We start from the raw sequence: 13,225 nt of genomic DNA, 5'->3' as shown, positions 1-13,225 counted from the left end.
ATGGTGTCTTTGATCGGATAGCTGTGTGGTACTGGGCAACCATTGCTTTTTTTTTTTTCTCTTTCTCAGTGGTGTCTTTTGAAGCACAACAATGCTGAATTTTGATGAAGTTCAATTTGACAGGTTTTTACTTTATGGTCTGTGTTTTTAATGTCATAGTTAAGAAACCTTTGCCTAGCCAATGACAGTGTGTTTCTCATATTATTAAAAAGTATTAAGTCTACATTCGAGCGAGGTGTTGACGTGTGTTGTTGTGTTTGCTTGCATTTGGACACGCAACTGATGCAGTAGCATTTGTTTCAAGGGCTAGACTTTATTCTCATCAAATGGCTTGATATCCTTGTCAAAAACCAGTTTACCATAAATCTAAAGATATATATTTTTGGATCCCATTCCACTGGTATGTATGTCTTACACCTGAGTCACACTGTCTTGAGAACTATAGTAATTTTTTGTGTATGGGGTTTATTTTTGCATGAGAGTGTATGTTTGGTATCATGTGTAAGTGTATGTGTCTGTCTCTGTACATGCATGGAGGCCAGAGAAAGTGTCCTACTCTGTGACTCTGCCTTAGTCTCTCGCTGAACTTGGAGGTAGGCTAGTGGTCGGCAAGCTCCAGTGAGCTTCCACTTTGCACCCTTTACTCCTAACAACAGGGTTACAGACACAGGCGTGACCTTGTTTAGCTATCTATGTGGGTGTGGGGGATTTGAACTCAGGTCTTCATATGCCGACCAGCAGGCACTGTTAATCACTGAGCCGTCTTCCCAACCTCTCGTAGCAGGTTTTGAGATCTACAGGTGTGAGGTTTCTGACTTTGTTCTCTGGTTTCAAAATTGTTTGGGCTATTCTCCCTCTTGGAAATCCTCTCTTTACTTTCCTGCTGTAGTGTGGTAGGGGTTGTATAGATTCTACAGACCAGCTTGGTGAAGGCTGTCACGTTGTCACGTACTACCTCTTGATGGACACAGAGCCTCTGTCCATTCAGAGCCCATGTCCCCCTTAGCAGTGCTGGAGAGTCAACGTATTCATGAGCATCTTATTCCTCTTAATATTATAAGTAGGACTCATTCGGTTTTGTTTAAATTATTTACTATATGAAGATGTAGAAATATTCTGTAATTTCATATCTGATTATGAATAAGTTTAAATATGGGGTTTGTTTTCTTCTGGGGGGCAGAGTTTTTAGGATTTTCTACATATGGGGTCATATATCTACACAGGAAGACATTTTACCTATTTTTTCCCTAATCTTTTCTTTTTCTTGCCTAATTGCCCAGGCCTGTTCAGATCAGTGCTGAATGGCAAGTGAGGAGGATTCCTCATCTCGTTCTTTGTCTCAGGGGAATGGTGTTTCACCTTTGTCGTGAGCATGATGTCCACTGTTGATTGTATGGGATAGGATTTTCCACCTATTGAGAGGATTGGGCAACGTTTGTGTTTTATTTTACTCAGGTGGTATTTTGCTTTTTGGGTGTGAAGCCAACATCACGTTACTGGGAAGAATTTCACCTGGAGATGGTGTGCTATCTTTTATTTACACATTGTCCACCAGGCCCAGTTTGGTACAGGCATTTGCCTATGTAGTCCCATCCTGCATTTGTCTCTGGTTCTTTGGTGATGTTTTCCTCCGGCTTTCATTTACCATTATAATCAAGCATCAGCAGGGCGGTGCTCCCTCTGTGTTTTCTGGAAGCTTGTGGAGCACTGACATTATTGTGCTCCTTGTAATGTTTGATGCGATTCACCAATGAAGCTGTCCGGGCCTGAACTGTTCTTTATGGTCATATCTTAAAATTATTAATTTACTTTCTCTGCTTGCTATAGATCTATTCATATCCTCCTGTTTCCTTTTGAGCCAGGTTAGGTAATTTGTGTCTAAGGATTTTTCCATTTTATCCTGGTTGTCAGATTTGTTGGTACCATGTTATTTATAGTACTTCTTTGTAATCCTTCTAGTAACTACAGAGCCAGGAGGAATTTCACCTTTTATTTCTAGCTTTTTTATTTTTAATCACACGGAAGATTTATCAATGTCTTTATTTTCAAAGAGTAATCTTTTGGCTTCTCAAAATCAATATTTATAAGCTCATGTGCTTTGCTTTGCACTCTAGGCAGAACTCCGCTCTGGAATCTCCCACGTGCACGCTTCTCTAGAAGGCTCTACCTGCACCTCTTGGGTCACGCTTGCTTTCTTTTCTGGCTCATTTTATGTGCAATCGTTTTGTTCTACTGAGAAATGAGTACTGCAACACCTGGCAATTTTGGTGGTCTACATCTCCCTTCAGTTCTGGAACTTTCTGCTTTATTTCCTATGGGGCACTACTGCGCTACCAATTTAGAATTGCAGTCACAAAATGCTCTAATTAACGTTATTGTCACTGTATCTTTAACAGCAACACTTGTTTTGTCTTGAAGTTTGTTTGACTATGGTTTAATTGAGCCACCAAAAGTGAATCGAGGTTTGTTTTCCAGGTGGTGGTACTGAGAGGTGACACCATCAGGAGATGGCTCCAGAATGTGCTGGGCTGTCCTTTAGAAGGGCTGTGGAGTCCCAGTCTCTCTCTCTGATTTATTCTATGCCTGATGAGGAGTTCCCATCCTCATACATTTCTGTCACGATGGGGTGCAGCTGAGATCGGCTCCTCCCAAAGTGGCCTGCTCTAGCACTGTGTGAGCCTGCCCTTTCGAATAATGATTAAATAAGCCTCCTAAAGGCAAGCCTGGGCCAGGCCTTCATCAGCCACAAAAGCTGGCTGAACCTCACCTTAGTGCAACTTCTCCAGGGCTGTTTGGTAAGGTGTCCCTTTTCCACCATTAACTATCAGCCTGCTGCTATGCTCAAATCGAAAGTACGTCTTTTATATGTAACACATAGATGGATCCTAATTCAGTTCCTAATTCAGTCTGGCAATCTCTGTCTTTTTTATTGATGTGCTCAGTCCATTTACATTTAATGCGGTGCTGCCGTAGATAGGTTTAGGCATGGCACTTCTCCATTTGCCATTTCAGGTTACTCTAATTTAGTTTCTTAGTTATATATAAACACTTTGACATGCTATATATAAACACTTTGACATGCTACAGCTCTTTTTTACCCATTCCTTTGTGAACTACTGTCATATAAATGATGTATTTTTAAGACTGTTAAGTCCACAAGTAATTTTATAACCATTGTTTTATACAGTTTTAGGTCAGAAGAAATGAAAATCTGTCAATATCACCTTTTTTATATAACTTTTCCCAGATATTATAGTGGGTTTTAATGTCAACTTGCCCACTAATTAGAATCTTCTGAGTAGGGAGCCCCACCTGAAGAGTGTTGTGATTGTTCTGATTGACGTGGGAAGATCTACCTCTACTGCAGGCGGCGCCTTCTGCTAGCAGCCCAGATAGAAAAGGTTTGGCAGAGGGAAGGTAACTTTTGTTTATTTGACCTCCCTTCTCGCCTCTTTTGAGTTAATGTGCCCCGCTGTTGTTGAAGTTAGATTTACAAGATTTCACAGCACTCTAAGGACCAGTGGCTTCCCAGAAATCTTTCAGGGTCTTAGCACCGGATTTTGGACTGCTGAACCAAGTAGTCTTGTGGCCTGAACAACTACTGGTGGCTCTGCCCTCCAGTGAGAGACAGACACTGTGGGGCTACTCTGATGCTGAGTCACCAGCCTCGAGGACCGTGTACCTACTGGGTTCTTAGCTCTGAGGTGTGAGTCTGCTGCTGGTACTATTTCAAACCTGACTTAATAAACATACATGCATGTGCGCGCGTGCTTGCGCACACACACACACACCCTATCCTATTAGTTCTGTTCCTCCAGAGAATCCTGACTGACACACAAGAACTTTTTACTTCCTTGCATGAATCTGCTGTCTGTCTGTATGGCTGCTTTTAGTATTTCTGTAGGTCAGAGTCCCCGGCAATGCATTCTGTGTCTCCTGATTTATTTGGAAAACAAAACAAAAGAAAAGAAAAACCAACAACCGTACTTCTCCTTCACTTTTGAAGCTAGTTTTGTCAGAAGTCTCCCTGGTTGGCAGTTCCTCTCAGGGGTTTGAACGTACAGGTCCCTTGTATCTGCATCTACAACACGCAGGGTCTGTCTCCTACGTGGTCCATTTGAAAGGTCTGTCCTGCATCTTTCAGGATTGCCTCCTATGACTCTGGACATTGGTCACAATGTATCTAAGTGTGACTCTCTCTTAACTGATCTTACTTGGAGTTCGCAAGCCTCTACAGATGTCTAGAATGATTCCCACCAAGTTTAGGATGCTTCCCTCCGCTTCCTGCTCAAATCCTTCCCTACCCTCCTGCTCCAGTGTTTACCTCCCTCCCAACATGCTTTTGTCTGCACACCTGTGCCACCCCCAAGTCTCTAAGACCCTGCTTACTTTTAAAAAAAATAGTTTTTATATTTATTCATTTATTTTGTGTCTGCAGAGGTTTGAGGTGCATGGTGCACAGTGTGTGTATGTGGAGGTCGGAGGACAACTTGCAAGAGTCGGTTCTGTCCTTCCACCGTGTGGGTCATAGGGATGGAGCCTGGTCATGGCAGCAGACACCTTGCTCACTGCATCGTGGGCTCTGCTCAATCTTATCCACTCCAATTGCTTTTGATTCCTCAGACTGGATAAAGGTTTGATCTTTCCCTAAGCTTGCTGATTCTTCTCTTCCACCTGAAATCTGTTGGTTCAACACTTTGAGGAAATGTTTAAGTATTGATTTTTTCAAACCCAAGAATTTCTACTTGAGTCTCTTTAAAGTTTAGTCTGCGTCATTGCTGATATTCACTATTTGGTGAGATGTGGTTATCATAGTTCAATGTAACTATTTAAGTGTTGTTTCTGTTAGTCCTTTGAATTTAATATTTAAATAGCCAATTTAAAAAGGCTTTGTTACTTAGTTTAAGATTTGAGACCTCGCAGGGACATTTTCCACTGGTGTAGTTTTCCTCTTTATGAGACAGATTTTCTGTTACTTTGCATATCTCTTTTTTTTTTTTTTTTTTTTTTTGGCCGTACGATTGGGCACTGTAGGTAATATATAACAGCAGCTGTGGGTAAAGGCTCTCATCCCTCAGGAATTGTTACTGTGGGGCATGGGCCTCTCGTTCATTTGGCTGCCGACTGTGCTGGACTAATTCTTTAGATTCTGTATTCCTTGCAGGGCAGTGATGCAAAGCTTTCAGTTCCCTTTCTAGAAATTCTTATTTGCTCAGCAAGCCTCTTTCCTGGGGCTCGGACTTAGGTCTGCTGAGCTGCTGGTCTGCGGATGGTCAATCGGTCAGGAGGTTTTTCTAAGTCCTGACCTTTCACCGGGAAATGCTCCACGCTCGGTCGCACCTTTAACTGCAGGATGCGGGCCAGCTTGACTTCTCTTCTGCTTATGTGGTCTTGAGGCGGCAGAGGCGAGGACCCGGCCTCTTCTCCTGAGCATACACATCCATTTGCGCATGTGCGGCTCTCTGGGCTACTGAGAAAGGTCCCAGGGCTTCACCTGACCCTGGGCTGGCTTGCCCACTGACACCGCAGTGTTGAGTGGCTTCAGTGTCACCATCAGTGAGTGGAGGCAGTGGCAGGTGTTTTCCAACCTGAGACTGGGACTTGTCCAGTAAGCTTAGGGACCAAGCTGAGCTCAGACAGCACATTGGGTTTGGGGGATTCCAGGCTCTCTCGCTGTGGTAAGTTGTCAGTTCCTCGTGCCATGGGGAAAAGATGGGGGCAGGTGACCCCAAGATAAGACAGGTTTCTTGAGCACAAGCTTTTCAACTTGCCGCCTTCCCCTTCTAATTTCTAGATTCCCAACATGGAGAGTTGGTAGGTTTGTGAGCATCGCAGTTCCTCGGGGATGGCTGACATACTGAGATCCTCCGTCCTTGTTCTGGAATATCTACCCCCGTTCCATCTTCCACCTTTGCCAGGCTAGCAGAGTACTTCAGAGCACCAGAAGAGATTCTGTGGTGAAGAAACCGATACAGAGCAGGCTCCTCGCTGGCTCTAGGGCCAGCTCATGCCAGAGGAGAGTGTTTGCTTGCATCTCTCTGTGGGGGGAGGGGTATTCCACGGTCGAGCTGAGCCGTAGGAAGACAGTACACTGAAGTTCCAGATCTGCTACTCAGGATTGTCAGATAATATTTCTAGAAGCTTCAGTTGCCTTTTGTGCCCAGAGAAGTGAAAATGGGCATCTTCCCTGCTCACGGGATGGGGAGGTGTGAGAAGTTACACATACCACTGCTGTGCTCACACGTTGCTGCCCCTGGGCCTCCTGTGTGTCAGCCTGGGCCGAGGGCGATGGTTTTAGCATCAGTGGGAGGGCAATCACTACGATTCCAGCTACCAGTGTTCTTCTCCACTCGGGGAAAATAAACGCTCAGCTCCCCTGGGTCCTCTCGACCCCCTGGATCACAGAAGCAAGAACACACTCTCACATCTAGAAGATTCTTTAGACAGGTTCTGTGGCTCCAGCAGCAGGACTGCGTAGAGTAAGGGACCCTGCCAGTTTTTGGGAACAACTGTGGCAGAGATCTCAGAGGGCACCACACTCCTGATGGCCGCCAACCACTGGACTCGTGGAATGTGGTGGACGTACTTCTAAATACCACCCACACTTGATGGTTTTGTGCTCTGGAGCCAAAAGAGCAGACCATTGTTCCCTGGCTCACAGATCTGCAGAATCAACAGGACGTGTGAAAGAGACACAGCCCGGAGGGCAGAGCACTGCTAGATAAACCGACAGACGCGGAGAACCGCCCTTAGGATGCTCTGGGAGGGTTTTAACTTGTCTAGAGGAGAAAGGGGCATTTCCATACGAGAAGACTGCCTGCACACCCTGCACACTCACAGAACACACACGAACGCATGGCTGCTGTTTAGTGCTTGCCTATGAGAAGCAGAAGTGCCACAAACGCCCACACAGCCACCTCAAGGTTACGTCTGAGCGTCCTCCTGGCTTTGAACTTCTGAAAGATCTTTGACACTAACTAGCATAATCTCGAGGCCCACGGAGCCTTTCTAGCTCTTGCCTTTAGCTTTTTTTTTCCCTAACCTATTGTCTTACTTCAAATTACAATGCCACAAACTCTTTATTTAAGGAAGAAATCAAGCTTGGTAGACTGTTAATAAAGGCTGATAGCCATATATTCAAATTCCCCGCCTGGTAAGTAGACTAATATGGGACTGTAGGAGGACACCACAGTTAAAATCCAGGGTAACCCCAAGGACTTTACATATATATATATGTATATATAGATGGTATATATATATACCATCTAAGCTATGTCACTGGAAGCAGGGCTGAGTCAGACCTCGGCTCCAGCCCCTCATGCAGCACCGGGGCAGGGTGACGGCCCTCCTCCGGCCCTCCTCCGGCCCTCCTGCCATGTCAAAAGCACAGACACTGCAAGTCAGAGGCTGCCAGCCTGCAGAAGCAGCACCAGGACTGACCCAGGGTGACAAACACACCCCTTTTAGAAAGTCTGACTCCACAGACAGCTTAGGATCCTCACCACCTGCTGGGCCTGCCTGCATGAAGGGACTGAGAGCTCCCAGATGGCAGAAGGCCTGCGCCAGAGCCCTGCCTCTGACTCAGAGCACACACTAACCCCTCATCCTTCCCAGGAAGTGTCCTGGTAGCAGCGGCCTGACACTCAGAGCAGCCCTACAGGCGCGTGTCTAGATACAACTGAAAGATTTAAGCCAATGTCTGCTTTCCTGATGCCCTGTGGTGTGCACGAAGGCTTGGAAAACAGCCTTCTGTGGTCCGCTCGCCCTGCAGGGAGCAGTTGGAAACTCCACCACGCAGCAGCTACAGGCCTGGGCCTGGTGAGCTCATGAATGTTGGGAGATCCCTCCCTTGGGGACTCCAACGAGCTACTTAAGCAGCCTGCTGGTCGACACTGCCTAGGGCAGTCGCCAACTCTGGTGGAGTGCGGTATAACTTCTGTGCCTCCCAGTTCATGGGCAGGCACCCCAGGGCACGGAGTATTGACTTGACGAGATGGATGCACGGCTGAATTCTTTCTCCTATCTGTCATGGGGTGGCCTGTGTCCGCCGTATTCATGACTTGGTGTGTTTGATCGCTGTATACAGGCTCTTGCCATCATTGCTAGCAACGGGGAAGGCTTGGGTCTGGGCAGGCTGCCAACTTAGTCAAACTTTCCATGAGGAAAGCTTTTTGTTCGCTTCCAGAGCAGCTTAAGCTCAGGAAAGAAGGGGAGGGCGAAGAAACTCAGCCAGCCGACAGACACGGCTGGGCTGTCTGGTCTACCTGCTTGTTGTTTTAATGACATCTAGACTTCTGGACACCCAGCAGCCACCGACAGGGCTGAAAGGCTTGATTGTGGTAGAGGCCGCAGGGTGGTCACCATAAGTGTGTGTATGGGGTGCGGGGTTACAGAGACCAAGAGGCTAAGGCCTTTAGGCTGCCTCAGTCAAAGAACCCGAAGCAGGCTGGTTACATGGCACCAACGCAGTTCCGTGCCAGGGTCTCATCTGCACAGATGTGGGAACAAACCCTATATGCCTCACGGTATTTTAGGAGTTTCCAGATGTACTTGAAGCAGGAGCTTTGTGTGCAAGGGAGGCGCTCACACACGCGACCGAGAGGACTCGTTCCAACAGGAACACGGCCACACGCTTCAGTCCCGTGACAGGCAGTGTAAGCAAACACTACAGAAACAGTCAATGTGCGGCTTCGGTGGGACCTTCTAAAGGTCTGCCTTTCCAATCACGTGAGAGCCTCCGTGCCAACACCTTCAAAACCTAACCATGGCAAGTTTAAATGAAAAGCCCAAGTCTTATGCAGAGTGTCGGGACAAAAAAATTACCACCGAGGCTTATGAACGGGTCAAATACATTTTCAGCAAAACTTCAGAGTGGAAATGAAAAAGACCCCTGGAAAAGGCGGGATTAGTTTTCTATCCATAATTTAAATGACTCCTTAGATAAGGAGACATTTGGGAAGTGTGCCGTCCTGAACATCCTCATGTGTGGCCTGCAGACCCAATGACGTGGGGCACACCATGTGCTGTTCACGTAGGCACTAACTTCCCAGCGTCCTCAGGATGCCAGTGCTGAGAATTTGTGCGTATGGAGAACTGCTGGCGCGCAACCACCAGAGTTCATATTTGAGTACCGCCTTTTCCATGTTCTCAGAAGGCAAAATCAAAATGCCAAAAACCACGTGAGAACCAGTATGTGAGCAAGATCCCCTCCCTACCTCCTCCCTCTCAGGCCGGGCAGTCATGGCACGGCATCGCGTGAACCCCCGAAGCCCACAGACGTATTAAAGGAGGTCCCTAAGTGCTGAAGGGCTGCCTGTACGTCAGTCAGCCCTCCTAGACTGTTTACTGTCTATCCTGTGCAGCTCAGGGACCTCCTGGTCACCAGTTTGTCCCTGTGCTCCTCCCATTAGTGACTCTGTACTTGGAGACCCAGCATCACTCTGGAGAAGGCTGAGTGCCTTCTGATAGCTGAAGAAGGAGATTCCAAGAGAGGGCAGGAGCCTGCAGCCTGACCTTCTCACATGGCCCAGAGGTCCAACCTAACGGCCGGGAGGCGATTACCCCCTGAGCCTTCCCACTTTCAAATGAAGTTCCCCCCTGCCCCGCCCCGTGTACCTCTCCCTGTTGGGCAAATTGATGACCAACCTCCTTTAAATAGGAGGTTTGGGGAAAATGGAATCTGGCTTCCCAAATTAGATCTTGTGGTGGTTTCTGCTCTCTCTTTGTTCCTTCCCTGGGGAATTTAAACTAAGACCCCCTGGAAAAGACACAGCACCCAGGACAGGTACCCATGCCCAAATCTCGGCTCCTCTTCTTCACCTTCATTTCCTGTAGAGGTTTCCTGTTTTCTATATCAGCACCTCTTTTTTGCACCCCAACATGTGAGACTCTTGAAATGGTCTCTCAGTGACACGGTAAAATTCAACAAAATATGTCCCGTGCCACGTGTGGGCAGTCCTAGTCCCGAGTTCTGCTGTGTCGCTTCCTGAACACAGCGTCCTCTCCTCCCTGAAGGCTCACCTGCTCTCATTTCATGCCCACAACAAAGCCCTGTCTGACGTAGGCTATGCTGGTCTCTGGGTCAGAGGGAAGCCTGGTTAAGACCGACTTCCTGTCTCTGGGCCAGAGGGCACTGCCCAGATGCGGGAGTCCTGGGCTGGCCGGTCACGCTGCCTCTGACCAGATGACAGTGATCCCACAGGCTTACACCGGCACTCAGTGTAGAAGGCGGGACTCTCAACACAGACACCAATGCTCATCCTGGACACTGTCCACCTGGGCAGGTACGAGGAACACAGGCAGAATCCTCAGGCTGAGGAAGCTGCTCTGGGCACCGTCACTGTGATCCTGAGTGACATGTAAGCAGAGCGGTGTGGAGGTGGATAAGGGTAGCAACAGTCCTCCGACCTGAATCCAAAGGAAGAGACCAGCGAGGCCGGGAACCTCTCAGGAGTCTATGGGGGCTTATTCGGGGCAGACGAACATGTCTAACAAATGCACCGTGGAGCGGGACACTGGGTTCTAGGTTCAAGAGCTGAATATATTTTTGAGAAAAAAAACTTTTGCATGAATCATTCCCCCAAAGCTTTAAGTTATGGATTTGGAGGGAAATGTTCAGCGAGAAGTTTTACAACTCTGAACACAAGATCCTTGTCAACCAAGTGCCCGGATGCCAACACTGGGCCTGTCCACAGGGAGCTTGGGATATTCTCTCATCCCTAATAAAGCTCACCCCACACCCAAGGTATCAAGAAGAAGGTGCAGAACCTGGGACTTAGTACCCTCTTTCAAATGTTCCTCCCAAACGTTCCCTTGGAAGAAAAGGAGTGTCAGGCTCGCAGACAGAAGCACGAAGAAGAGAGATGGAAGGCCTCAACCTCAGAGATGGGGAGCTGAGCAAGCCCTGGCCTGGTCCTGGGCCTCACCTGACTCCAGGTGCAGCAAGGAGCTGGACCTGTTCCAGGTGTGCAGCTCTGCACCTGGCCTGGGAAACAGCCCACATCTAGGGAGACCAGCTGGCCTCCAAGGGGGCCCAAACACCCACAAACTATCTGAACAAGCTGAAAAACACCGCCAAACCCACTCCCAGTGGGCAGTGTGTCAGTCACATGTCTGGCCAGTGTGGCAGTCATGTGGTCAGGAATTATCACTTGACAGGAACAGCAGCAAGGTGTCCAAAGACAGAGTTACAAACCCGCGCAAAGCAACAGAGACACACCTGGTCACGCTCGTGTTCAGCGATCCTGTGCCACCACACACAGCCTGGGCACAGCTGGACAGACTACATCCAGTGTGTCCCTCTGCCCAGAGCAAGCCGTACTGTCCCAGAAGGAAATGCCACATCCTACCAAAGCCTATGGGGACAGCCACCTTGGCATTGCTCCCAACCTCTGGGCCCATGACACGGCTGTCACATTTGAACATCTGTACATGGCTGCCTACAGTACCATTGCCTTGAACTGGGCATTGACTTAGACACTCTTCTCTAGCAAGCTTCTAGATGCTCGAACCACAAAGGCCACACTCTGTGACAGGCCTTTTCTGATGTGACTTTCTGAGGGTGACCTGGACAGCTATTCGCTTCACTTTTCACACCAAATCCAAGTCTCAAGTTAGAACCAATATTGCTCAGGCTGGGGTTGCCACGATTACCAGAGCAAAACCACTGACATGCAGCCTGCTGGCTGGAGACTGTTCTGCACGGCACAACATGGGGACTGTCTTCCACCCATGTCACCCCTTCCTTCCCAAACTCCATGGCTGTGCACACACCTGCTCGGCTGCAGGCACTTACCATCGTCCAGGTACAACTGGTCCAATTCCTCGGGCTCTTGCTTGATCACTACAGGAATAGGGGCCAAATTATGATCACTGTCCTCACGCACCGCTGGCAGTGCGGCTGGAGATTCATTTCTTTGAACCTTCTGCGGTTGTTGCTGCTGGTGGCCCACATCAGGAGGGAGGGCTGAGGGCTGTAAGCAGGCTGGCTCGAGGGCAGCAGGCGGAAGTGGAGAAGAGGGGCTGTTGGGACAGAGGACTTGTTGGCAACCAAGGGGACAGCTACTGTTCACATGTGGACTCACCTGCGGCTGCAGCCGGGCGGGCGGGGGCTGCTCAGGCGAGTTGGGCTGCACGGCCATGGGTCTCGGCACTTCCTGCATGGCGGGGACCTCCGAAGCTGGTGGCTGAAGTCCGAGGTGACCACTGTGGCCTGGGCTGGTGAGGCCCTTGGTGTAGGCAGTGGAAGAGAGGTCGTGGAGCTTCGGGCTTGCGTCGGGAGGCGTGGTCATCAGTGCGCTCCTCTGTGAGCAGGGGGCAAAGCCAGCCACGAGGCAGGAGCCGGGGTTGGGAGGCATGGTGAGCTGTTGGCTATAGTAGGGCCTCGGCAGAGGACTAAGTCCCTGGCTCATTGGTCCACAGGTCAGCGCTGGCTCAAAGTCGTCCGTGGGTTCCGTCTTTATAATTGGAACTGTGAGGAGGAAAGAGCAAGTTAAATAAACCTAAGTTTGTAGCTGGGTAGGCTAGGCTGTGGCTAGGATACCCCGTGCAAAACAAACAGCATCCTGACTGAGCCCCTCTGTCTCTGCCGGTTCTCCCACCCAATTAAAAAACAGGGTGAGTCACTGGCTGAGAAACTCACAGCTGGTTCTAATACGAGGAGGACTGCTTTCCTTGGAATTTCCCCCAGCACTAGCGTGCTATAAAAATCCATTTGCAAATGGCAGTGGGAGCTTTGGGCCCGAGGGCCCGTGGATTTGTAGCAATCAAAGTGAAAACTTCAGCTTGGGTATTGCTGCAATGCTGCTACTGACGGCTCTAGTGAGTCTGTCAGTGTGGAAACCGAGCAACACTGAGTTGGCTTCCGTGAGCATCCAGAGGCGGACAGCCATCTGAGATGGTCGGGAAGCCGGTAGTCGCTGAGCCAGAAGGACACTGTGCACTCTGGGCAAGGGCACCATGTCTCCCATGCATGCCTCCTGGTTCCCACACCCAAGTGAGGACTCTGCAGCTAGCCAGCCCCAGGAGACCAGGCAGCCCCAGGAGACCTGGTAACCCCAGGAAACCCCGCAGCCCCAGGAGACCCTACAGCCCCGAGCAGGGCCTCCCGGTTCTCCCTCTCTACTTTTAGCAAGAAGGCCCCCAGTTCAGGCAACAGCCACAGAGACAGGTAACCTCTGTGGCCTGGAACTAGCCCCAGAGCAGACGCCGGGCTTCTCCTCAGGGC

The 13,225-nt window shown here is 49.1% G+C and overlaps 1 protein-coding gene across 3 annotated transcripts in view; it reads right to left on the bottom strand.

Moving 5' to 3' along the window:
- The window catches only part of Nfatc1 (nuclear factor of activated T cells 1), a 108,278-nt gene that overhangs the window by 21,245 nt on the left and 73,808 nt on the right, over positions 1-13,225 (bottom strand). For 2 of the 3 annotated variants that reach the window (XM_050164992.1, XM_050164993.1), the window contains exon 9: positions 11,795-12,469. In XM_050164992.1, coding sequence (XP_050020949.1) covers positions 11,795-12,469 — 675 coding nt within the window. The remainder of the gene's footprint in view (positions 1-11,794; positions 12,470-13,225) is intronic. The other variant, XM_050164994.1, reaches the window with a different exon arrangement.

Source organism: Alexandromys fortis, unplaced genomic scaffold, assembly GCF_014885135.2.
Source record: "Alexandromys fortis isolate MF-2015 unplaced genomic scaffold, M_Fortis_MF-2015_v1.1 scaffold_160, whole genome shotgun sequence".
Taxonomy (NCBI): domain Eukaryota; kingdom Metazoa; phylum Chordata; class Mammalia; order Rodentia; family Cricetidae; genus Alexandromys; species Alexandromys fortis.
Note: the sequence above shows the minus strand (reverse complement) of the source record. Positions and strands in the feature narration are given on the sequence as shown.